Source organism: Mustela erminea, chromosome 18, assembly GCF_009829155.1.
Source record: "Mustela erminea isolate mMusErm1 chromosome 18, mMusErm1.Pri, whole genome shotgun sequence".
NCBI classification, from domain to species: domain Eukaryota; kingdom Metazoa; phylum Chordata; class Mammalia; order Carnivora; family Mustelidae; genus Mustela; species Mustela erminea.
Genome location: NC_045631.1, coordinates 46,168,711 through 46,195,791, shown reverse-complemented (window position 1 = coordinate 46,195,791; position 27,081 = coordinate 46,168,711). Strand labels below are relative to the sequence as shown.

The window sequence follows — 27,081 nt, the reverse complement described above, 5'->3', positions numbered from 1 at the left end:
AAATTGAAAACTGAACATTCAGATTAGCTAAATAATAAAATGAACTAGCTAAAAACAGAATCAGTCATCTGGAAGACAATGTCAAGAAAATCTCCCAGAAGATGAAACAAAAAGTCAAACAAAACAGGAAAGAAAAGTTAAGAAACGTGAACACAGAGGCTCCAAAACAGTCTATCAGACTTTCCAGAGGAAAAGAACAAAGAGAAAGAAGTAATCAAGGAATAAAATAAAAGGAATTAAATAAAAGTTTCTCTGAGATAAAAGGCACATTTTAAGAGTCAAAAAGCCTACTATAGGACAAGCAGCATTAATGGAGAAAAAAATAGTGGACAGACTTCAAGAACAAAAAGATGACCATATGATCATCTCAACAGATACAGAAAATGCATCCAGCACTCTTCCATTTTTTTAAATTTAATTCCATTAACATACAGTATATTATTAGTTTCAGAGGCAGAGTTCAGTGATTTATCAGTCTTATGGGCTCAGGACATCATGTGCCCTCTTTAAGGTCCATCTCCCAGTTACCCCATTGCCCTTCCCCGCCCTTCCCCTCCAGCCACCCTCACTTTGTTTCCTATGATTAGACTTTCTTATGGTTCGTCTTCCTCTGTGATTTCATTTTTTTATTTTTGTTTTTTCATCTTGTTTTATTTTCCCCCTCCCTTCCCCTGTGCTTCCCGGTTTTGTATCTTAAATTCCACATGAGTGAAATCATGTAATTGTCTTTCTCTGACTTATTCTGCTCAGCGTAACACCCTCTAGTTCCAACCATGTCCTTGCAAATGGCAAGATTTCTCTTTTGATGGCTGAGTAATATTCCATTGTTTGTATGTACATACACACTTACATCCCCACATCTACACACACACACACACACACACACACACACACACACACGTACGTCACATCTTTATCCATTCATCTATTGATGGACATCTGGGCTCTTTCCATAGTTTGGCTACTGTGGACATTGCTGCTATAAACATTGGGGTACAGGTGCCCCTTCAGATCACTACATTTGTGTCTTTGGGGTAAATCCCTAGTAGTACAACTGCTGGGTTGTAGGGCAGCTCTATTTTCAACTCTTTGAGGAACCTCCCCATACTGTTTTCCAGAGTGACTGCACCAGCTTGCATTCCCACCAACAGTGTAGGAGGGTTCCCCTTTCTCTGCATCCTTGCCAACATCTGTCATTTCCTGACTTGTTAATTTTAGCTGTTCTGACTGGTGTGAGGTGGTATCCCATTGTGGTTTTGATTTGTATTTCCCCGATCCAGCACTCTTTCATGATAAAGACACTCAATAAACTCAAGAATAGAAGGGAACCTTTTCAACCACAAAAAAGGCATCTCTGAAAAAAACATACAGCTAACATAACAGTGTCAAAGATCACATGCTTTCCTCCTATGATCAAGAACAAGACAAGACAGGATGTCCACTTGAACCACTTCTATTCAACATTGTATTAGAGGGCAATTAAGGAAGAAAATAAAAGTCATCTAGATTGTAAAAGAAGAAGTAAAACTATACTCGCAAATGACATGATACTGTATACAGAAAATCCTACATAAAAATTATTAAAACTGGGACACCTGGGTGGCTCAGTGGGTTAAAGCCTCTGCCTTTGGCTCAGGTCATGATCCCAGGGTCCTGTGATTGAGTCCAGCATCAGGCTCTCTGCTTAGCAGGGAGCCTGCTTCCTCCTCACTCTCTGTCTGCCTCTCTGCCTACTTGTGATCTCTGTCAAATAAATAAATAAAAATCTTTAAAAAAGATTATTAAAACTAAAACACAAACTCAGCAAGAATGCACGATGTAAGATCAATACATAGGAGCACATGGGTGGCTAAGGTGGCTAAACACCTGTCTTCGGCTCAGGCCATGATCCCAGGATCCTGGGATGGAGTCCCCCATCGGGCTCCCTGCTCAACCCGAAGCCTGCTTTCCCTCTCCCACTCCTCCTGCTTGTGTTCCCTCTCTAGTGGTCACTCTATCCAACGAATAAACAAAATCTTTTTAAAAAGGCCAATAAAGGGCGCCTGGGTGGCTCAGTGGGTTAAAGCCTCTTACTTCGGCTCTGGTCATGATCCCAGGGTCCTGGGATGGAGCCCCGCATCGGGCTCTCTGCTGAGCAGGGAGCCTGCTTCCTCCTCTCTGACTGCCTCTCTGCCTACTTGTAATCTCTGTCTGTCAAATAAATAAATAAAATGGGCAATCTGAAAATAAAATTAAGAAAATTCCATTTGCAAGAGTATCAAAAGAATAAATACTTAGAAATAATTTTAACAAAAGGGCAAGATCTATACACTGAAAAGTACAAACATTATTAAAAGAAAATAAAGGAACCTAAAGAAGTAGACAGTTATCTCATGTCCATGGAATGAAAGACTTAAGAGGGCAATACTCCCCAAACTGATCAAGAGATTGAGCATAACTGCTGTAAGTCCTAGGTGATTTGTTTGTAGAAAGTGGAAAGCTGATCCTAAAATTCTTTTTTTTTTCTTAAACTTTTTTTTTTTTTTTTTTTAAATCTGACAGAGAGATCACAAGTAGGCAGAGAGGCAGGCGCAGAGAGAAGGGAAAGCAGGCTCCCCACTGGACTGAGAGACCTCTGTGGGGCTCGATCCCAGGATCCTGAGATCATGACCTGAGCCAAAGGCAGAGGCTTAACCCACTGAGTCCAGGTGCCCGGATTCTAAAATTCTTATGGAAATCAAGGTATCCCACAGCCAAAACAATCCTGAAGAACAAAGTTGAAGGAATCACACTTCGTGATTTCAAAACTTAACTACTACAAAGCTACGATAATTAACACTGTGATAATGAAGTAAGCATAGGCTTATAGATTGAGAGTAGAACTGAGAAAGAATAAACCTGACATTAAAAAAAGAAGAAGAAGAAGAAGAAGAAGATCCAGAAGACCCTGACAACTGGAACTGCCTCAATGGCTCAAAACTAATCAACAACGAGGATGGTTTTTTTGGTGAATCCGATGCTTTGACTAATAATAAAACCACCATAATATTATAAATGCACTTTACGTGTTTCCAAGTTCTAGAATAATTTATAAAACAGAAAATTAGTTAGAATATATACTTAAAATAAAAAAACCCAGTATCACACACATGTAACGCGACAATAACTAAAAAAACCTGAAAGATGAGAAAGCAGCTGGGTGATACTCTGAGTATGTTAAACTCATCTCCTATAATGGGGAGCAGAGAGATCTTGTTTAAAGTTAATTAAGTAAGAGGTATATCATTTGAAGTTGAAGTTAAAATGGTAAATCAGTAGAAAATCTGAAACTGTGGACAGTGGTTACATCTCTGATGGGTGCAAAGGGAAAGCCTTTCACGCTTCTCATCAATGGACTTTTTGTGGGCCATGTTTGTGTACTATTTTTATCATTCAGAAAATTAACTTGTAATTTAAAAAAAAAAATCAAACTTCCTGTATGTTAATTATACATCAGTAAGAAAAAGACATAGAATTTCCTATATATTAAAAGAGACAGAAATGGGGCCCTAGGGTGGCTCAGTTGGTTTAGTGACCACCTCTCGATTTCAGCTCAGGTCGGAAGATGGAGCCCCGCACCGGGCTCATGCTGGGCATGGAGCCTGCTCAAGATTCTTCCTCTCCCTCTCTCCTCGCCCTCAAAAAAAACCATATAAAATTATGTCAACAACATAATTTTAAACATTTAAAGCATCAAACTCGTGATATTCTGCCATGTGCTATTTTTATTTACAAATACCTACTGAGACATCTTTCACTGTTAGCATATACAGCTGACCCTGGAGTAACAGAGGTTTGAACTGCACGGGCCCACTGATATGTGGAATTTTTTGTAAGTACAGGGCTGTATATGTATTTTCTCCTACGATTTTCTTCTTTCTTTTTTTTTTTCTTTTAAAGATTTTACTTATTTGAGAGAGACAGAGTAGGATTGTGGGAGGGGCAGAGTGAGAGAGATGAGGAGGAGCAGATTCCCGGCTAAGTGCAGAGCCTGAAGATGAGCTTACTCCCAAGACCCTGGGATCATGACCTGAGCTGAAGTCAGACACTTAACTGACTGAGCCACCCAGGCAACCCTCTCCCATTTCTTTTTTTTTTTTTTTAAGATTTTATTTTTATTTATTTGAGAGAGAGATCACAAGTTGGGGGAAGGGGCAGAGGGAGAGGGAGAGGGAGAGGGAGAAGCAGACTCCCTGATGAGCAGGGATCCTGATAGTGGACTCAATCCTAGAACCCTGGGATCATGACCTGAGCCAAAGGAAGACGCTTAACCGGCTCAGCAACCCAAGTGACCTCCCCTATGACTTTCTTTTTTCTTTTTTAAAGATTTTATTTATTTATCTGACAGAGATCACAAGTAGGCAGAGAGGCAGGCAGGCAGAGAGAGAGAGAGAAGCAGGCTCCCTGCTGAGCAGAGAGCCTGATGCGGGGCTCGATCCCAGGACCCTGAGATCATGACCTGAGCTGAAGGCAGAGGCTTTAACCCACTGAGCCACCCAGGCGCCCCTCCCCTATGATTTTCTTAGTAACATTTTTTTCTCTAGCTTACCTTAAGAATACCATATACAAAACAAATAACATACAAATTAAGTGCTAACCAGCTGTTTATGTTATCAGTAAGATTTCTGGTCAACAGCGGGCTATTAGCAGTTGTTTTAGGGAGTCAAAAATTATAACGCATGATTTTTGACTGCATGGGGGGGTGTTGGTGCCCCAACCCCTATGCTGTTAAAGGGTCAGCTATATATACCTAGAGGCACCTGGGTAACTCAGTTGGTTAAGCACCTGCCTCCACTTAGGTCATGGTCTCCAGGTTCTGGGACTGAACCCTGTATCAGGCTTCCTACTCAGTGGGGAGTCTGCTTCTCCATCAATCTCTTACCCTCCCACCCTCCCCACCCCCACCTAGTGGGAACACACTCTCTCTTAAATAAATAGAATCTTAAAAAAAACAAAAACTATATAGATCTGGGGTGCCTGGGTGGCTCAGTGGGTTAAAGCCTCTGCCTTTGGCTCAAGTCATGATCCTAGGGTCCTGGGATCAAGCCCGCATCGGGCTCTCTGCTCAGAGAGGAACCTGCTTCCTCCTCTCTCCTCTCTCTTTGCCTGCCTCTCTGCCTACTTGTGATCTCTGTCAAATAAATAAATAAATAAACAAACAATCCTTAAAAAAAAAAAAAAAAACAACTATATAGATCTATCTCATGTCTTCTGTCAACCGTGTAGCATTCCACTAGACCTATATGAAGGATGCCTTTATCAATTCATGCAACAGAACTGCCTTCAGTGTCTGTCAGAATAGATCCTGTTCTGGCACTGGAGATACAAAAGTGAACAAAGCAAAGTCCTTGATCTGATGGAGTTTCCATTTCAGCAGGAGGAGGGGAGGAGTCAGACGAAAAAGTAAATTATAGCAGGTCAGCTGCAGAGAAGACTAAGGAGAAAAGGTAGGACACAGAACCTAGACACTATGCAGGGTGGGCAGGGAGGAGTTGCTCTTTTCTACAGTGTAGTTAGGGTACGCCTCTCTAACAGGATAAACTGAAGCAGAGACTAGAGACCTGAGGGCACAGGGCATGGTTACTTACTATGTGGGAGAAGAATGTTAAGGCACAGGCAACACCAAGTGCAAAGGCCCTGGGGTGAGAACATGCCAGGTAGCATCTGAGGCGGCAAGGCAGCCAGTGTAGATGGAATCCAGCAGGGAAGGGAGAGGGCGGTAAGAGACGGCACAGCAGGGAGAACAGCCCACGCAAGGCTTTAGTGTGCCATTTTCAGCACTTTTGAGCAGGCATGACTGCATCACTCTCATCTGCTGAGAACAGATTAAAAGGAAACTAAGGTTGGAGAAAAGAATCCAGCTGGGAGGCTAGTACCATAATTTCAGTGGGAGAACATGGTTTAGTTCAAGTAGTAGAGAAGGGGGTAGAAGCGGTAGGATTCTGAACATATTCTTAACAGTAGATTTGCTGATGGATTTGTAATTGGGATAAAAAATAAAGAGAAGAGACAAGAATGACTCCACAGTTTTTAAACAGCCAGAAGGAGAGTTGACAGTCACCGAGATGTGGTAGGATATGGAAGAAATGGGTTTGGAGCTGGGAGACAAAATGAAGAACTCAGTTTTGGACATATTAGATTTGATATGCTTATTAGACATAAAGAAGGGCAGCTGGGTGGGTCATCAGTTAAGCGGCTGCCTTCAGCTCAGGTCATGATCACAGGGCCCTGGGATCCAGCCCCACGTTGGGCTCTCTGTCCAGCGGGGAGCCCGCCTCTCCCTTTCCCTCTCCCTTGGACTGCTGAGGCCCTTGCTTTTGCGCCTGCCCTCTCTCTGCCACATGAATAACTAAAATCTTAGGGGAAAAAAAAAGACACGAGGAGGAGACGAATGGCAACTGACTACATAGGTTTGGAATTCAGGGCAGGGCTCTGGGCTGGAGATACAAACTTGGAGATGTTCTGCATAGGGGTGATAAGTAAAGCGAAGGAACTAAGTGAGATTACACAGAGAATAAAGGCAGATGAAAGTCGGAAGGCTGAGCCCTGGGGCACTCCACTATTTAGTGGTCTGGGAAATGAGGAAGAACCAAAAGAATGGAAGCCAAGAGAAAGGCACGTGCTTGGAGAAGGGAGTCATCAACTGTGGCTTTTGAATCACACAGGACAGTTAAGTTCTGAGAATGATCTCCCGGGTTAGCGGAGGTCACTGATACCCTTGTTCCAAGCTTCTCTGAAACACTGGTAAAGGGAAAATGCTTCCAATTTTTGCAATTATAAACAATACAATAAACATCTTTGTATACTTTTATGGGAATGCAGTTTCTGGGCCTCAGGATACGTAAATTTAACACTCAGATACATTACCAACTTGTCTGAAGTGACTGCCAACTCAGAGTCAGTGTAAAACTTCCATGTATGGCTAAACTATACCCTACAGTGAGAACTGTCAAACTTATCCACACCTGACACTCTGACAGGTCAAAAGAATTACCTTGTTATATTTTGCATTTCTTCATGGTTGAAGTTAAGCATTTTTCATGTTATTAGTCATCTGTCTTTTTCCCCCTCTGTGAAACCGTCCACTCGTAGCTTTTGCCTATTTATTTGGAAACTGCTTATCTTTATTGATTCAAAGCATTTCTTATACATTAATGTTAACTCTTTTGCTTTCTTCTTTCTCTGTATTACTAAGCTTATATTCTGGTTGGAACTACAGAGAAGCAGAGAGATTCGGAACGGTACCAAATCATTTAGGTCTTTGCTTTTCATACATTTCCCTGTTCCTTCTTTAGACACCATCATTTTCTTACTCTTTTCTGCCATCTCTCTTCTCCACTAGAACAATCTGGGTGGAGCATCTGCACCTCCTCTGACAGTCTGAGTGTACTAGCTGGTAGGACAGAGCAGGTGGTTATCTGTGCGCACCCATCCCGAGCCTGCATGCCCGTCCGTACCTTTTATGGAAGGCTCGCTCACATCAGAGGACTGAGTTTTGCTGATCAATATGTGCACTTTTTTTTTTTTTTTTTTTGCTATTTATTTATTGGAGAGAGAGGAAGAGAGAGAACAAAAGTGGTGGGAAAGGGCAGAAGCAGAACCAGACTCCTCGCTGGGCAGGGAACCCCACGTGAGGTTCAATCCCAGGATCCCAAGATCATGACCTGAGCCGAAGGCAGACACTTAACTGACTGAGCCACCCAGGCGCCCCTTCTGTGTACTTAACTATATGCCTGTCACACAGTGGGCATTCAGTACGCATTTGTGCAGTGAACAAAGGGAACTCCCCTCAAGGGAAATGGAGGTAGCTTTTAAGGCAATAGAAGAACATAAGGACAAATCAACCTCTGATTATGCAAGGTTTTGCCTGAGCAAGTTAGATCTAAAAGGGAGATTTAATAGTGAATAGTAAACACACAATGTAATTTATATATAACACACACACAGACAGGCGTATTCTCTAGAACAATACTACAGAGAACCATGACATTCTCATACAAACTACAGCATAATGCTGTCAGGCCCACGCATAGGATTATACGGTCAGTTTTCCCATTTTATGTTGTTTCTTTTGCCAACCACAGATAAAATTATACCGCCTTCACACAAGAAGTCTCTCTGTTCTTTTGATAATTAAAAAATCCTGGGGACACCTGGGTGGCTCATTCGGTTAAACGTCTGCCTTTAGCTCAGGTCATGAACTCAGGGTCCTGGGATAAAGCTCCACATTGGGCTCCCTGCTCAGCAGAGAGCCTACTTCTCCCTCTGCCTGGCCCTGCTGTTTCTTGCTCTCCCTCTCTCTCTCAGACAAAAAAATAAAATCTTTAAAAAATAATAATAATAGGGGCGCCTGGGTGGCTCAGTGGGTTAGAGCCTCTGCCTTCGGCTCGGGTCATGATCCCCGGGTCCTGGGATCGAGCCCCGCATCGGGCTGTCTGCTCCGCGGGGAGCCTGCTTCCTCCTCTCTCTCTCGGCCTACTTCTGAACTCTGTCTGTCAAATAAATAAATAAAATCTTAAAAAATAATAATAATAATAATAAAGAAAATTAAATTAAAAATTCTTTAAGTTTAAAAGTTGTAGCATTTCTTTCTTGAGGAAAAGTAATAACTCTAAGAAAGTATTCCAAATAGTACATGATTCCCTCTCTAATTATAATTTTTATTTCCTTTCCTTAAGGCATCCACCGTTCTCATGGCCTTTTTGAATATACAACTGTGTGTGGATTAATGACTCAGAATCCACAAAGCAAATAAAGAGGAAATTTAGGTTATAAGAGGAGAAAATGAACCAGCAGAAGAGAAAGATGTTTGGATCAGTGCTGATGTCAGCTCTGAAAGAGGCCCCTAAAAATGAAGAATAGGGCAATGAGGCTTTCTTTTGCTTTATACCATCCATGGTCAACACAGAAGCAAATAAATAAATAAATAAATAAATAAATAAATAAAATTTACAGCTTTTGAGTCAAACTGCATTATAATTTGGTAAATACTGATGGGGTCAAATTTTCATAATACTAAAATTCTTGGTTCTTCAAGAAGAGAGAAAGGAGCAAGATGAAAGCAAACCAACGGGTAAGCAAATATTCCTGGAGAAAGTAACGGTGAAGAGGCGAGGAGAGGCAAGCATAAGGGTCACCCGAATACCACAGAGGGGAAGGGACTGGCGAAAACACTACAGAATGCCTGCTTCCGTGCTCAGATTTTACCGACCTTAAGACTGCTTCAAATAACTGATGCCTAGAGTTCGGAGATTTTTTTTCCCCAAGACTTTATTTACTTATTTGAGAGAAAGCGAGAGACAGAGAGAGAGAGAGCATGAGAAGGAGAGGTCAGAGGAAGAAGCAGACTTCCCGCAGAGCTGGGAGCCCCTTGCAGGACTTGATCCCAGGACTCCAGGATCACGACCTGAGTCGAAGGCAGTCGCCCAACCAACTGAGCCACCAGGTGCCCCAGAGATTTTTTTTTTTTGTAATTAAACACATACTTTGGCTATAATGGAATTTGATAGGTACCTTTTTTACTTCCCTGTCAACCTAAAACCGTATTTTCTTTCCCTTAATGTGCTCAGGCTTTTTTTCTTTCTTTCTTTCTTTTTTTAAGGCTTATTTCCTTCTTTAAAAAGAAAAAAAAAAGACTGTTATTTATTTGTCTGAGAGAGTGGGAGCCCATAAGCAGGGGAGAAAGAGAGACAAGCAGACTCAGTGCTGAGTGCGAAGCCCAACATGGGGCTCGATCTCACCACCCTGAGATCATGACCTGAGCCAAAACCGAGAGTCAGACGCCCAACTGACTGAGCCACCCAGGTACCCCCGAGGTGCTCAAACTTTAAGAAAGCAGTCTCTCCTAGTCCCTTGTACCAAGGGAGACTGAGTACAATCACACTACCTTTAGAAGTCACACAGTCAGAAATGTCATCATCTCTTCACCAAAATAATTACTCAACTTCACCGAAGAGCTCCAGGGCAACAAGGATCCAGGGCCATCAAGGCAGCCCCGGTACTCACTGAAACGAAAGTGAAGCAGAGGCCAGCTCCCCTCTGTGCCAGCTGCTCTGTGTCAAGCCGAGGCTTTGCCAGCATCACTGACATCAGGGTGGGCAGAGCGGACTGCTCTTCCGACACTTCCTTCGCAGCACTGCCATCTAAGCCGTAGAGAGGCTGCTCTACTCGCCGCTGGAAAACATTAAAGAAAACACCCAAATTACATGAAAAAGAAAACCTGAAACTGCCAAAACAGACAACAATTAAAAACACAATTATGGAAAACAAGAGTATTTTTGAAAAACACCTTTTCTGAAAACAAATGTGGAGAGCATAATGACAGCATCATTGGATTATAACCTATCTAACTCTGAATTAATATTTTACTCGAATTCTGCAAAATTGATTTTAATTTTTCTATATTTGTGTAATTGCATTTGCAGTTTACTTTGTAGAGTTCAACAAATCAACTTCAAAATAGCCTCAAACCTACAAAAGAAATGTTATTTCTATCCTGCAGTTAAATGAAGATTAAGATATTTGTCCCCTAACTTACGGGCTGCTTTTATTTCACTCTTAATTCTATCCTCACCATACTATACTTAGATGCAAAAATAAAAAAAAAAAAAAAAGAGAAAGCAAAACAAGTTCCACTGAACACTAAAAGAATAATATAACACAATTATGTATGGTTTATTCCAGAAATGCAAAAATGGTTCATTATAAGCAAATCTACTGATATAATTCATTACATTAATGTTGAGGGAAGGGGAATCAAGATTCTTCCCTTTAGATGCCAAAAAAGATTTGCACACTATCGTGCAACTCTTAAAAAACAAAAACAAAGACAAGAACCACAGAAGTATCCATCTTTAATACAACAGAGTATTTTTTCAGAAATCAACACAAATTAATGGCGCCATACCAGAGACACATTCAAAGTTAGGAAAACTAGGGGATTAATACCACAATCATCTCAACATTATTATAGAAGGGCTAGCCAATGTGACGGGGGGGAGGATGAGGAATAAATACTGAAAAATATTAAAAATTGAAAAGTGTCATTTTTGGATGATATAACTATTCACAAAGGAAACTAAGCAAATCAACTGAAAATCAATAAATAAGAGTTTGGCAAGATGACTGAATATAAAACAAACATACAAAAATCAATAGCTACCCCATATACAAACAATTTCTTATTATCAGGGTACGTAATGGAAGAAAAAACAGGTTCAAATTATTAAAAAATCTATAAAAAAGAAATAAGTTTAGAAATAAATTTAAGAAATATGGTGGTTACATATAAAGGAAAACCATAGCTTCCCTGACAGACATAAAACATGACCTACACAGTGACACTATGCTCCTGCATTCAAATTTTACAGACGTCAAATTTTTCTAAAAACCAATGCTTAAGGCTTTTTGTTTACTTTTGTTTTTCTTTTTTTCTGCAAGAGAGAGTGTAATGGTGGTACAGTGAACAGAGAGGTTAACTCTTACTTTCTTTTGGGAGACTGTTTCTGTGGAATTTCACACATTAATTCTGAGGTTCACTTGGCGAAATAATCAAGATTAGCCACATAAATTTGGATAAAGAACACCAGGGAAACTTATCTACAGTTATTAAAACATACTACAAAACAACAACTATATTGGTATAATACCGGTACATGAGCAGACCAATTAATCAGTGGCACAGAAACAGACCCCTCCAACACGGAAATACCATTTGCAATTAAAGTGTATTTCAGATTAGTGGGAACTTATTAACGAGACGGTAGGATATTTAAGTATTAAAGAAAGGGAAAAGTAGATTGCGTCCTTATACACAGAAATTACAAGAAAATATAAACGAATACTTTTATGACATTCTAATGGTGAAGGACTTTTTAAACATGACATTAAAAATACAAACCATATAGGAACATCTTAGAATAACACAAAACCAGTAAGACATAAAGGAAAAACACTGATAAATTTGACTCCAATTTTTTTTACCCAAATGGCAAAAGTCAACATAATATTAAGAGACAGTATTACAAACAGGCAAAAATGTTTACCATATAAATAACAATGAGTTAATAATCTTAAAAAATAATGTGTTCCTACTCATTAGGAAGAAAAAGCCAAATACTCCAATAAATAAATGGCAAAGAGCCTATAATAAGTATTAAGAGAAATCCAAAGGCCACTAACTTAAGAAAAGATGTTCAAGAACACTAATGAAGAAATGAAAGGTAAAACAAGGCAGTCGTCTCAATGACAAAGACTACAATGTTAAACTTTAATACTAGAGGAGGGTATGCAGAAACTGGGACCTACCAACTGCTGATAATCCACTAGCAATTACATGATGACGTTTTAAAGTAAGCCTATATACTCTGACTAGGGAATTATAGTTTGGAAATTTATCCAAAGGAAAAGAAATGTCTAAGTACAGATATATATAGAAGAACATTCATTACAAGGGGCACCTGGGTGGCTCAGTGGGTTAGGTCTCTGCCTTTGGCTCAGGTCATGATCTCAGGGTCCTGGGATCGAGTCCCACATCGGGCTCTCTGCTCGGCAGGGAGCCTGCTTCCCACTCCCTCTCTCGGCCTGCCTATTTGTGATCTCTGTCAAATAAGTAAATAAATTTAAAAAATCTTTAAGAACATTCATTACAGCACTGCTTATAGGACACAAAAATGTTTACACGATATTGCTAAATAAACAAAGAAATGAAGAAATCTATTATATTTACATGGATACGCTATGCCCACTAAACTCCTTAATAATAGTTTTTCTGGAGGAGACTTTCTATTTTAACACTTCTGAGTTGGACTTTCATTCATAGTCAGCATGTATCCCTTCATCAGGAAAAACCACTTAACATTTTCATTTTAGAAAATGAAAGTGGCGCCTGGGTGGCTCAGTGGGTTAAGCCTCTGCCTTCGGCTCAGGTCATGATCTCAGGGTTTTGGGATCGAGCCCCACATTGGGCTCTCTGCTAGGCAGAAAGCATGCTTCCCCCTCTCATTTTTTGCCTACTTGTGATCTGTCAAATAAATAAATAAAATCTTTTAAAAAAGAAAAGTAAAATAAACTAACCAAAATGATCCCAACAAAGGAATTTAGGTTTTTAGTCCGTAAGCAGAATCCACCTCCTTGAGACCAAAACTCCTACCCAAATCAAATGCAATTATTTAAATTCAGGATCCAAAGTGCTCCTGATACCCAATCACAACAGTATCTGCACTACTTGGGAGATTGTATCTCTGAAGTTGCAATACTAAAATTAGTTATTCTGTTATGTAAATACTCAGTAAATATTTGCCAAGGGCTGAAAGATTTTTGAGTATTTCTGGAAATACAGCAGGCTAGGATATTTGAACTAAAGTTCCCTTAGAAAATAATCATAAAAATAGAAAAAAAGATACTAAGAGCACTGAAGAGTTATAAAATAGTAGGGATCTGCTAGGGCAAAATCTAAGGAAAATTAGGAACACAAGGCACATAAATGAAGCACCAGAGTCAGATCTGCCCTAAGGGTACTTGCAGATCTTAAATTTCTGTTTCCAGGGCACATGGTGCCAAGCAGATAATCACAGGCCAAACAAAATCCACTGGGGGCAGAGGGTTCAAAAGGAAACCCTTTGCACTTCAAGCTTTCAGGGCTTCCCAAGGGTTAGACTCTCAGGGAAAATACAAACCAGAAGAAAAACTTCCTCCTACCCTTAGGGAACTACAAGGAAGTCGCCTTGGCAATGCAGGAGGCAGGACCTCCCTTGAGAAATGTTAACACAATCCAGATCAATACTGAATGGGTGGATGAAACAAGCAAACAAAATCAAACAAACAAAATGTACGCCATGAATTCAGTAGCTGAAAGGAGTCCTGGACGGGTGAGATCTCTAGGCACTTGGAAGAAGCAAATAAAAAGTTTCCCTGGAGGAACACATCTTTGTCTTAGATCTCAAAGAAATTTCACAAACAATTTTTCAGGAACAACGAGCAGCACACGGTCAAAAAAAAATAAGAAGCACAGAAGAAATAAAGCAAGGAGCAACAGCTAGGAAAAACAAATAGATCCATAAAAGAGACAACAAACAGGTTCATAAAAACTTCGAGTGCCAGAATTATCAAACAGATTATAAAGCAAAGTCTACTAGATTACAAAAAAGTAGTAAGAGAAGACAAGCTTGAAAATATCAGTAGGGAACATCAAATAACAAAAATTAAGAATTTAGTGGAGTTAACAGCAAACAAGATACAACAAAACAGAGATCTGGGAACTGAAAGGCAAGAAACTATACAAAATGGAGCATATGGAAATAAAAAGAAAATAGAAAAAAGAAATTAAAAGGCATGGTGATGAGGTGAGATGGTCTAATACACAATTAACTGGAATTTTATAGGAAGAAGAAAAAGAGAACAGGGCAGAAATAATATGTGAAGAGACAATGGCTAATAATTATCCAGAACTGGTATAAGACCCAACAAAGCAGCCCAACAAATCACAAGCAATAGAAGCAAAAGGACGCATCATAGCGAAACTACAGAGCACCCCAGAGAGGGACTTTTAAAGCAGCTGGAGGGAGAAACCCAGATACTTTCATAGAAATAAGAAGTAAAGGAATATTGTTTTTCGATAGTAACAATGGGAGCCAGAATCTGGTAATAATACATCCAGTTGTTAAGAGGGGAAAAAAAATGTCAAACTAATATACACAGCAAAAATATCTTTCAAGAATAAAAGCAAAATAAAGTTATTTAAGCAAAGAAAAACCTAGAGAGTTAAGTCCCCAGCCGATACATATAAAAGAATACTAAAGGAGTACTTCAAGTAGAGGGAAAGTGACCCTACGTGGAAGGTGTGTAAGATGCAAAAAGGAAAGAAATACAAAGAAAGAGGTAAATGAACACTGACAGCATGAAATAATAATGTTGTATGAGGCTAAAACAAAAACAAAACAAAATGCAAATATACACCACCCAACACCAAGTTAGTAGCAAGTAAATGGAGTTAATGTTCTGACCTCATCCTTAGAGAGGAGGATAAAGATACTATTAACATCAAACCTGGGCAAACTGAAGACACATGTGGCAATTTCTAAAAGAAACAGGGAACAGAACCTAGCTACTAGTGGAGGATGAAGATACAAAATGATTTCCACCACTCCTCCCAATCACCCAACCCAAATAAAAGAAAAAGGTACAGAGAATATGTAGGATAAGTAGGGAACACATTAAAAGATGGTAAATTTAAACTCAATATAATGATAATTAAATGCAAATAAATACGAAAGTTAAAAAATTACTTTAGACTGAATAAACAAAAAATTCAATGATGTATTTTTCAGGTATATTGAAAACGTAATAATGAAAAGCTGATAGTATAAAAATGGAAATACGTATACCATACAATAATTTGGATATACTGAATATCAGATATAATGCAGTTAGAGTGAAAAGCATTGCAAGAGATAAAGAGAGTCACTTAATAATGCACCAAACAAAAACATAAATACAGGAAAAAACAAACAACTCCCACAACCATGAGAGATATGAATAAGCTTCTCTTAGTAATTGCTAGAGCAAACAGCCCAAAATCAGAATACAGGAAATGTAAACACTGTGATTAAATGCCACAATTAACAAACTGACTTAATGACAAAATGAAACTATTTTGTTTAGGGATGCGTACAAGGTCAAATTTTAAGAAATGGTTCATTATAATCACAAAAATTAGAACAGCAGTTGTTTCTAGGATAGAGAGGGAGAGAGTTGTAATCACAGAAGAGCACACAGGTTTCTAGGGTACTGGAAATATTCTACTTCTTGACCGAAATAACAATTACATGGAGTTAACTTTATAATGATTTCCTGGAAATGTCTTCTTGTGAAGGGCCAGATAAATATCTCAGGCTTTTTAGGCCAAATATCATGTCTGTGATATATTCTTCTTTGTCTCTACAACTCTTTAAAAATCTAAAAGTCATTCTTAGCTTGTGAGCTGTGGGGTATAGGTTACCAAACTCCTGCATTAACTAACTTACGTTTTAGGTCTTTCTTTGTTTTCAACAAAAAATACAAAAGAACCACTTCGGGTAAAAAAAGAAGCTAAAGTAATTCTTTATCCACTGATCTTCCTTTTAACAGTTCTGAACATCTACCGTTTATGCCAAGCAATGTTTTGGGTGTTGGAGATTGAAAATTGAACAAGATATTATTATCTTTTCTTGTCAAGTCAAGGAAATAGTAAAAAAGAAAATTATACCGTTATATAGTAAGTACTGAGAAACGGAAACAGCAATAAACAACAACTTTCATACAAAGTACAAAAAGCCAAGTCCCTGCTCTCGTGGGATTAACATTAGTGGAAGAAGATGGGGAAGAGATTAACCATATAGTTAAAAATTAAAATGTTATTAAATAAAAATATTAAAAATTATACCACACACCAATGACAGTGAATGGTCTACAACAACATGAAACAATACAGATGCATCTCACAGAAGAATGCTGAATGAAAGCCAGACGTAAGATTACATACTGTATGATTCCTTTCATACAAAGTACAAAAACAGAAAAAAAAAAATCTATGCTGTTAGACCTCAGGATAATGCCTGTCCACAATGGCAGGGAGGGGGCTAATAACCGGCAGGGAGCATAAGGGGTGGGGGAGTTGGTAGTATTTCTTTCTTGTGTTGAAATATTTTAAACACTTCCATTGGTTTAAAAGTTAAGAAAAAGAGGGGCACCTGGCTGGCTCAGCCAGTGGAGAATGCAACTCTTGATCTCTGGGGTTGTAAGCTTGAGCCCCACGTTGGGTGTACAGATCACTGAAAATATTTTTTTAATTGTATAAATAAATAAATATCAAGGAAAAATAAAGACACAAGCCTCCTCGCCAGTTATCTAAAAACCCTCAACCTAACCAAACAGTTCTACACATCAAATATTTCTAACATGTTTAAATATGACAAGGATGATAAAATAATAGCCAAATTCTTGAGGTGAATACCTTTTTCTAAGTGCTTTAGTAACTGCAGTCACCCTAATGAATGCATGACTTTCTGGGACAGAAGAAGGGAAGAAATGCATTCTCACCACTTTAATACAGCAGCCCCAATCACTTACGGAAAGAGCACTATGACTCAGCTCTGCCGAGGCAGCAGAGTCAAACAACGTTCCTAAAAAGAGACACCTAGCACAAAAACTGATTTCAGGGAGACCCCTCTTTCCTAAGATCCCAAAGCAACACCTGAGGCATCAGCAGCCAGAACATACTCTTGAGTACAAAGATCTTGTACTGTCTCAACAAATTATCCCAAGACTCTGAAGTAAATTGACACAAAATCCCATATTCACTAGCTAGCTCAGGGAGTCGCCATTTTGGGACCAGTGACATCTGAAGCAGGTAACTGTGTTGTGGGGCCTGTTGTGTCCCTTGTAAGATGCTGACCAGCATTTCTGGCCTCTGCTTACTAGATGCCCACAGTTCCCTCCTCTGACCCTCTAGATGTGATCAAAAATTACTCCAACATTGCCCCATGTCCCCTGAGAGGCAAAATAATCCCCAGCTGAGAACCACTAACTTGCCTAAAATGTTTTTTAGGGCTTTCGATTCTCATTTAGTGGAAGGAAAATGGGGTGGGGTGGGGGCCTGGCTGGCTCAGGTGGTAGAGCCTGCGACTCCTGATCTCAGGGTTGTGACTTCAAGCCCCACACTGGGTACAGAGATTATTTAAAAATAAAAAATCTTAAAAAAAAAAAAAAAAAAAAAAAAAAAGGAAACAAACCTATCTCAAATTTGTGTAACATTAGCTTCTTGAAAGCCTTGAAAAATCAATCAAATGTCAGGAGCTGACCATTTTTTTTTTTTAAAAGAAAAACAGAATTCATTTATAGGAACATGATAGCTTGGCAAGGATAAAAACCTAATATTTGAACTGGCAATTATTTCCTCAACAGGACCCTGAGCTGTAAGCTTAGAGGTATCTTATACTGAGAAACAGGGTTAGCTCTTGTAAAACATAAATTTATGGATACAGACTTGAATCTAAGTGGTTCACAGGTAATACTATGAATGTTTCTCCTTAATGCCTCATTCCCCTTGGGTAATTAATGGACGAGAAACTGCTTGAGTGTTCCTGGGCTTCTCATCTCCTACAACAGGTGTCACATTTCTCCAGGTGAATGCTTACCGGTAAGGGATTGGATAAGGAATGTTGCGGTGAGGATCGTGCAACTGGTGGAACACTTCTGCCAGGGCTGGTTCCTGGCCCGCTTCCCCCAGCAAACTGGCCAACAGGGAGAAATGGATATGAATAATTCAAAACAGTTCTATGCTTCAGATAAGGAGAGTTAAAGATTAACACACAAACAGGTCTTAATTATACGGCCCCTTTAATAAGTCAATACATCTTATGCTAAAGAGAAAATGCCATGTAAGTCAAATTTTGCTATCTTTTCAGTAAGTTTTAAGAAGGAGCTCCCGCAGAAATGTACAAGATATAAAAGAAAACATGGCTAGAAAGCTGAAGGTACACATGGTTTTGAAAGGACATTGGAGAAGAATGTTTTCCCTTCTTGTCTCAAAATACCCGAAAGCAGGAATACAGCGGTACAGTGGATGTTAGTGTCTTCTTTAGGAACCACTAACGATGATGGGTCAGTAAGCTCGCTACGTGACCCACTGAACTAAAGGGAAGAGGACAAAAGAAGAGTCCAAGTCACTCCACTTCAATCTTTGTAAGACCGAAACCTAGTCTGGCCAAGAGAAAAATCACCTCATTTGTGAATTTTTATATCATCACAGACAAGACACATCATAAAAAAATTTAAATTTAGGAAGTCAGTAGTAGTTTCCTCTTAATAGAGAGAGATGGGGCAACATCAGATTGATGAAGATGGGGAGGAAGGGGCGGAGAGCACAGTAAAGGCAAAATGTTGCTTTCTAAAGCCTTAAATGAATGCAAGGATTTAGTTTTTTAAAAATCACTATAGTTTTTTTTCCAAAAATTTAACTTACCTCAAAGTAATCACTAATTTTATGTCCCCTAGGAGTGCCTTTCCCTGAAAATGAAACCAAAGTAAGTATAGTTTTTCCAATAACACACGTAAACCATCATTCACTAAAAAGCACTATGTATTCAGTAACTGCATACGTTATCATCAGTTTGAGTGTTGACTTTACTTTTGACAAGCGAAATTACCTGTACTGTAAGAACAGAGACAGTTTCCTCATCTAATAAAAGACTTAATAAGCAGAGAAAAGAAGACTTTTTCTGAGATTGCTTTCCTTTAAGATTTGCTCATCTTTCTTTTGTAATATACTAACAAAACCTATGCCACAACTGTGAATCAAAACAGAACTAATTTAACGTCCATACCTTCAATTAAGAGAACAAAGAATTCAAAACAAATTCCTAAGAACTAGAGGGTTTATTCTGTATCACAAAATACTTTGTGATCATGTCACTTTGGGAGAATTTTCCCCTAGAGTAAAAAATAATCTGTAGATAAAAACAAGAAAAATGCAAAAAAGACTGTGACTTCCATTCCTCAGAGGGGGCAGGTGGACGAAGCAACCATTTACTCACTCCTTAAGATATAAGGGTATTTGGCATCATAACCATCAATATTTAGAGATTTATCCCACTGGGTGCCAACGTTCAACTAAATAACTGCCAGAGAAGAAGAGGAGGGAGAAAGGATAGTCATGTAAATAAAACCATTTCTGGTTACCTACTATGAACAAATCGCTGAGCTAATGCAAGATATGGTTAAAATGCCAATGTAACCTCTTTTCTGTATAACACATACTTAGTCTGAAGAAAAAGCTGTGGTGAGAAGATCGTTAACTTACGACAGGGAAAACGGGAGTCCCCAGGGAACTGACACTTTTGTCAGGTGTGTATCAAATGGCAAGTCTATAATAAACAGCCTGGTATTCCTTAAGGTACACAAATCTCCTTTGTTAGGAATCCCTGTATCTGAACTAATTATTTACTGTGAGTCTGAAAATTCTAAGTACATAAGAATTTAGTATTTTTATTGGTGTGAAATTATTACTACCTTGGCTAGTTTCATATGGTTCAGCTTTTCTTTTCCGGTTTCGCTGGTCATTCTGTTTTTTCTCAGGAGTCTGTTAAATACCATATACATCACAATTAGCATTTTATTAAAATTTTCACATTATGAAAATCAGAGAGTATGTACAAAATAATGAGATAAAAGGCACAGACAAGTCCTAAATCGGAGTGTCCTGGAGTTATGCAGTGCCATCTTTCAACCCAGACTGAAAGTGTGGGAATATGTAAAGTCTCACAGTGGATGTGGCCTCTTACCTCTACTTCTTTATCACTCAAGGACCCCACGCTGCACAAGCTCTGGTTGGAAGACTCACTATTGAGTGGCCCCTGGAAAGGAAAAAAAAAAAAAAAAAAAAAAAAGGAATCAAAAGAAACTAATTTAAGATGACAGCAAAACTGAGGAAAAAGCCTGTTGATTCTGATGTGTAAGTCAGATCAAAGAAATCAAGAATTAACGGTAACACCTCCAAGCCAACTTGAAAAGATTCAAACAACTATACTACGGTGCCCTCAAGTCAAAATTCCCTTGACTCAGTGTGTAGAGCATGCAACAGTGATCTTAGGGTTGTAGGTTCAAGCCCCATAGGGCTGTAGAGATTATTTAAGAATTAAATCTTGAAGGGGCGCCTGGGTGGTTCAGTTGGTTAAGCGGCTGTCTTCAGGTTGGTTACGATCTCGGGATGAAGCTCAGAGTTGGGCTCCCTGCTCAGCACTGGGTCTGCTTCTTCCTCCCCCCTTTGCCCCTCCTCCTGTTCATTTGTTCTCTCTGTGTTAAATAAATAGGTGAAAATCTTAAAAAAAAAAAAAAGTTAAAAAAAGAAATAAAATCTTTAAGAAGAAAATTCTTTTAGTGACTACTGTTTTCCTTCACCAACTCTATAGTCATGCACAAATTTTCCCTTCTAGAGTACTTCCACATGCAGGGAACTCATTTTTTAAGGAAAATAAGCAGGGAAAATCAATTCTCTTGGCCTCCTGTATCATACAGGCATCATCTGAAAGTTGATACGTTAAGAAGCATGTTAAGGGTTTCTTATGAAGAGTGGTCAGGGACCATAATGAAGGAAATGCTTTTCTGAGTCATATTTCAAGGAGACATGACCACTAGTGCAAAAAAAAACAAAATACAAGAGACTGACTCCTAGCCTCACAGTACAAGGCGCTCTCTGGCCCTGCTCCTCAGTGAAACTGGTAAAAATTATTTTAAAAAAACAACCATTCAAAGCTCTGGAAATGGTCCCTGAGGGGAAACAGTAAACGAAGAAAACAACCATTCAATAAAATCTACGAAAATTCAGACTGAAAGGTCAGAGTCTGTGGTATGGGAACTGAGACCAGTCTCACTCCTCCCCTCTCTCCTCTCCCATCTCAGCAAGGTTCCAGTTCTTGCAGTGGCCAAGAACACATGGCTCCCTCTTCCCCTAGCTCTCAGTCCAAGAGCTTTCTTCCTGCAAGGAGCAGGACTGTCTCCAGCCCGGTGCGGCTACTAAGTCCCAGACAAATACATCAAAAGCAGAGGCTCCCATGAACAAACCCCACTTGTGGAACAGAGGCTATACCTCAGGTGTGGCACACTGAGAAGAGCAGCAGGGCCCGAACAGCTATTCTGCCCAGCTCATGAGATGGTGGTATTTCCACCCCAGAGAAGCAAGCCGCTGCATGCACCCCACTCGCACCCTATTCCTACCCCTCACTCCCTCACACACTCGGCTCCCAGATCCAGAATGCCACTCAGAAAAGACGGCCACTGTCCCCATCCCCGGCTCCAGAATCCTGACTCAGATAAATTTGCCTCAGGAAAAAAGGCAAGAACACATGCTACCAAATGTCTTCCCAAAAGATTTGACTTTATTCCCCAAATAAGCGTGGATAAGTTGAACTCTAAGGGTATTCTCAAGAACAGTGAAAGCTGTGGTGAAAGGCCAGTGGAGGATCTGTGGAGGTACTGACCACACAGCCGGGACCTCAAGCCAGCGAGTTTGCAGAAGAGAACCCAAGAATAAGACATTTGCGAGACGTCCTCCTGGGGTCAGAACAAATAGCAAACACTGACCTCAGAAACCCTTCCTTCCAAGGAGCCCCAATTTGATCTGATTAGTCTGCAGAGGAATTTAAACCTCAGGGTACTGTTGAAAACAATATAGCAATCCGGGCAATTAGTGGAATCTAACAGCTGGGCTGGTCAGGGAAGAAAGCCTTACTAGTACCAGACATCTCAGGGTGACTACCGACTTTAAGTTGGGTCTCCCTAAAGCCACCACCAGACGGTTGATGCTGGAGGGATGGGAAGAAAGAAAAGAATGCTAAAATAATCCAGCCTCTAAGCATATAAACAGGCAAATAGCAGTAACAAGTCCCAAGACTGCTAAGAAAAATCAGTACCCAGAGTTGGTACAATATATCATCCAAAATGACCAGTTTCCAACAAAAAATCACGAGGTGTGCAAAGAAATAGAAATGTATGACCCACATAACAGGGAAAAGAAAAAATCAAGCAAAAGAAACTGCCCGTGAGAGAGGCCAGATGTTAACAGAATTTAACAGAAAAATTTTTCAAAACAGCCATTATAAATATGTTCACAGAGCCAAAGGAAACCATAATTAAAGTAGTAAAGAAAGGTGTGAAAGACAATGTTGCATCAAACAGAGAACATCAACAGAAACACAGAAATTATATATAATTTTAAAAAGGAATTCTGGAGTTGAAAAACCACAATAACTGAAATAAAAAACGGGAGCACCTGGGTGGCGCAACCAGTTGGGCACCGGACTCTTGATTCTGGCTCAGGCTGTGACTGATCTCAGGGTCCTGAGATCAAGCCCCATACTGGGTTCTGCGCGCAGCACGGAGTCTACTTGGGATTCTCTCTCCCTTTCCCTCTGCCCCTTCTGCTCCTCATGGGCGCATGCAGGTGCTTGCTCGCCCGCTCGCTCTCTCAAATAAATAACTGTATTTTTTTTAAATGCACGAGTGAGGCTCAAGAGTAGAAATGAAGTGTCAGAAGAAATAATTAGCAAATATGAAGACAGATCAATAGAAATTATGCAAGCTGAAAAAGAGAGAGAAAATTGAAGAAAAAACTAACAGCTTCAGAGAAATGCATGTAACTGGGGTACCAGAGAGAGAGGAGAGCAGAAAAGGAGCAGGAAAAAAATTCAAAGAAATAATGGCTGAAAACTTCTCAAATTTATTGAAAAGCATTAACTTACTCAATCCAGACAGCTTAATGAATTCCAAGCAGGATAAACAAAAAGAGACCCACAGACAGACACATCACAGAAAAACTGCTCAAAGGAAAAGACAGGAGGAAATCTTGAAAGTAGAAATATAATGCATCATTCACAAGGGAATCCCAGTAAGATTAACAGTTGACTTCTGAGCAAAAACAATTTAAAAATGGGCAAAAGATCTGAACAGACATTTCTCTGAAAACTATATACAAATGGTCAATAACCACATGAAAAGTTCAACATCATGTGCTAATGGGAAAATACAAATCAGAACCAAAAAGACACACCACTCACACCTACGAGGATGGCTGTATCAATGAAGACAGTAAGAAAGTGCTAGCAGGGGTGCCTGGGTGGCTCAGTGGATTAAAGCCTCTGCCTTTGGCTTCGGTCATGATCCCATGGTCCTGGGATCGAGCCCCACAGCGGGCTCTCTGCTCTCTGATTCCTCCTCTCTCTGCCTGCCTCTCTGCGTACTTGTGATCGCTGTCTGTCAAATAAATAAATAAATAAAACTTAAAAAAAAAAAAAGTGCTAGCAGTGTGCACGAAGAAATGTACAGATTTGCTGAATCATTACCTTATACACCTGAAACTAATATAACAGTGTGCTAATTATACTTGATTTTTTTTTAAAGATTTTATTTATTAATTTGACAGGGAGAAATCACAAGCAGACGGAGAGGCAGCCAGAGAGAGAGAGAGGGAAGCAGGCTCTCCGCTGAGCAGAGAGCCCGATGCGGGACTCGATCCCAGGACTCTGAGATCATGACCTGAGCCGAAGGCAGCGGCTTAACCCACTGAGCCACCCAGGCGCCCCTATACTTGATTTTTTAAAAAGTGCTGGCAAGAATGTGTAGAAACTGGAACCCTCATCTATTGCTGGTGGGAACATAAAATGGTGCAGCTGCTTTCAAAAACAAGCAGTTCCTCAAACAGTTAAACACAGTAACTGTTTGACCCAGAATGCTAATCCTTGGTATACAATGAAGAGAAATGAATACATACAAAAACTTGGACATGAATGTATAGCAGCATTATTCACAAAAGCCAAAATGGTAGAAACAACCCAAACAACCAAATGATAAATGGATAAACAAAATGTGGTAGATTCATACAATGGAATGTTATTTGGCCATAAAAAATCAAGCACTGATACATGCTGCAGTATAGATGAGCCATGAAAACATTTGCTAAGTAAAAAAAGTCACAACGGAGCACATATCTAATGATTCCATGCTTATGAAAATCTAGACTAAAGAAAGCTAAGTCAGAAAGAAAATTAATGGTTGCTTAGGGTCCGGTATGAGGAGAGGGGAATGTGGGTGACAGCAAAGAATATGAGGTTTGGGGGGCACCTCAGTGGCTCAATGGGCTGAGCCTCTGCCTTTGGCTCGGGTCATGATCTCAGGGTCCTGGGATCGAGCCCCACATCAGGCTCCCTGCTCAGCAGGAAGCCTGCTTCTCCCTCTCTCATTCCCTAGCTTGTGTTCCCTCTCTCGCTGTCTCTCTCTCTCTCCGTCAAATAAATAAATAAGAATCTTTAAAAAAAAAAAAAAATGGGGTGGGTTTTTTTTGGAGATGATAAAAATGTTATAAAACTATGCTGATAGTTGCATGTATCCATGAATATACTCAAAAAACAATGGTCACTGATATGCAGAATTTGAGAAACAGGGCAGAGGAACACAGGGGAAGAGAAGGAAAAAAATCAAACAAGACAAAAGCAGAGAGGGAGACAAACCATAAGAGACTCTTAATCTCAGGAAATAAACCGAGGGTTGCTGGAGGGGAAGGGGTTAAGAGGGATGCGGTGGCTGGGTGATGGACACGGGGTAGGGTATGTGCTATAGTGGGTGCTGTGAATTGTGTAAGACTGATGAATCACAGAACTGTACCCCTGAAACAAATAATACATTCTATGCTAATAAAAAAAAAAATGAACTGCACATTTTAAAAGGGATAAATGGCACAGTCAACGAATTATATCTCAATAAAGCTGTTAAAAAACAACAGTTAGTAGGTTTAGTTCAGAAACAATTTGCATTCCTACTAGGGTATATTAAGTATTCCTTTCACCATATTCTTAAAGCACTACTTTTAAAGTATAATTAACACACAGTAACGGCTTCATAGTGAGATACTTGTGAAGCTGCAAAGAAAAATAATAAAGTGTGGTGCTCCTGGGGGGCTCAGTTGGTTAAGCATCTGCCTTCTACTCAGGTCATGATCTCAAGGTCCTGGGATCAAGCCCCACATCTGGCTCCCTCTTCTCCCTCTCCCTCTGCCATTCCCCCTGCTTGGGCTCTGTCAAATAAAATCTTTAAAAAAGAAATAAAAATAAAGTGAAAGTAGGGAAAAGAAATCAAATGAAATCATGTATTCCCACTGATAAAACTCAACAAAAGTATCAATCCTATAATGATAAAGAGTTCTACGATGTTTTGAAAAAGAAGAATGTTTGTACATAAGAATTCTACAATAGTTCAAGTTGAAATTTCTATGCCCAAATTTTTAAAATATTCTGTTCATGAATTACCTTTACTATAACCATTATAAAGCATTTTTCCCCTTGGAAAGTAATAAGACCATGTACTATATTTTAACTATACAGACAAGAGAGAACTAAAGAACTTGGTGTTTTACTTGCAATTACTGATAATGAAAAACTGTAGAGTGTACATAACAGTGCTGGACACTGAAGTACCTGAAAATGTCATGCAAGAGCCCAGGGATTCTTAGGGTTCCTTGGGTATGTTTGTCTAACAGAAAGAAAAAAGGATTAAGAATTACTGAGTCTTCGGAGCTCCTGGGTGGCTTAGTGGGTTAGGCCTCTGCCTCTGGCTCAGGTCATGATCTCAGGATCCTGGGATTGAGCCCCTCATCGGGCTCTCTGCTCAGCGGGGAGCCTGCTTCCTCCTCTCTCTGCCTGCCTCTCTGCCTACTTGTGATCTCTCTGTCAAATAAATAAAATCATAAAAAAAAATTACTGAGTCCTCCCTTTTACTGTCCCTTTCTGAAGCATGGCATCCCAAATTATCATAAAATCATTAGATTAAATTTAATTAGCAGGGATAAATGACAAATATTCCCTGTTCTAAAACAGCTTACTGTCTAGTAAGAAAGAAAGCTAACCAAAAGTTTTTAGGCAAACTGAACAGTTATCTTTCAAAAATGTCACTCTCACTAAAAAACAAACAAAAATGGCAGGGGAAACTCGACTAAGTTAAAAGAAGATAAAGGTATGACTAAATTAAACGAATGAACTTTGATTAGACTCCAAGTATCAAAACAAGATGAAACCAAACAGCTATAAAGGACATTAGTAGGACAAAGGCAGAAACTGAATACGGACTGGATATTAGATAATCAAATGCTTTTACAAACTGGTCTATTATTATCAGTTCCTCAACTGCTAATTTTCCCATTTGATGCATCTCTGTAATAAGGTGCTTTGTAAGTTTTGTGTGAGTTCATGCTCAGCTTTGGGAGAGTCTTCCACATTTCAGGGGTTACAGAGCAGTCCCAAAGGCAGTTTAATGTCTGCCTCTGCAAGTGTCCTATAACATTCATCAGTTCCAAACACATTAATACATTAGTTGCCTTGCCCAAGATTTCCACACAAGGCTGAAGTTTTCCATTTCTTGCAGGTGGCTTTTAGATTTTTTCTTTCTTTCTTTTTAATGTAATCTCTACGCCAAACATGGGACTCGACTTCATGACCCTGAGATCAAGAGCCACATGTTCTACCAAGTGAGCCAGCCAAGGAC

General features: G+C 39.6%; 1 protein-coding gene across 12 annotated transcripts in view; it reads right to left on the bottom strand.

Annotated features, from left to right (window-relative positions):
• Nucleotides 1-27,081, bottom strand: part of TLK2 (tousled like kinase 2) — a 114,765-nt gene that overhangs the window by 50,220 nt on the left and 37,464 nt on the right. For 8 of the 12 annotated variants that reach the window (XM_032320170.1, XM_032320172.1, XM_032320167.1 and 5 more), the window contains 5 exons: nucleotides 20,337-20,408; nucleotides 20,065-20,134; nucleotides 19,019-19,062; nucleotides 18,192-18,287; nucleotides 10,024-10,191 (listed from right to left, as the gene is read on the bottom strand). In XM_032320170.1, coding sequence (XP_032176061.1) covers nucleotides 10,024-10,191; nucleotides 18,192-18,287; nucleotides 19,019-19,062; nucleotides 20,065-20,134; nucleotides 20,337-20,408 — 450 coding nt within the window. The remainder of the gene's footprint in view (nucleotides 1-10,023; nucleotides 10,192-18,191; nucleotides 18,288-19,018; nucleotides 19,063-20,064; nucleotides 20,135-20,336; nucleotides 20,409-27,081) is intronic. The other 4 variants (XM_032320164.1, XM_032320165.1, XM_032320166.1 and 1 more) reach the window with 2 other exon arrangements.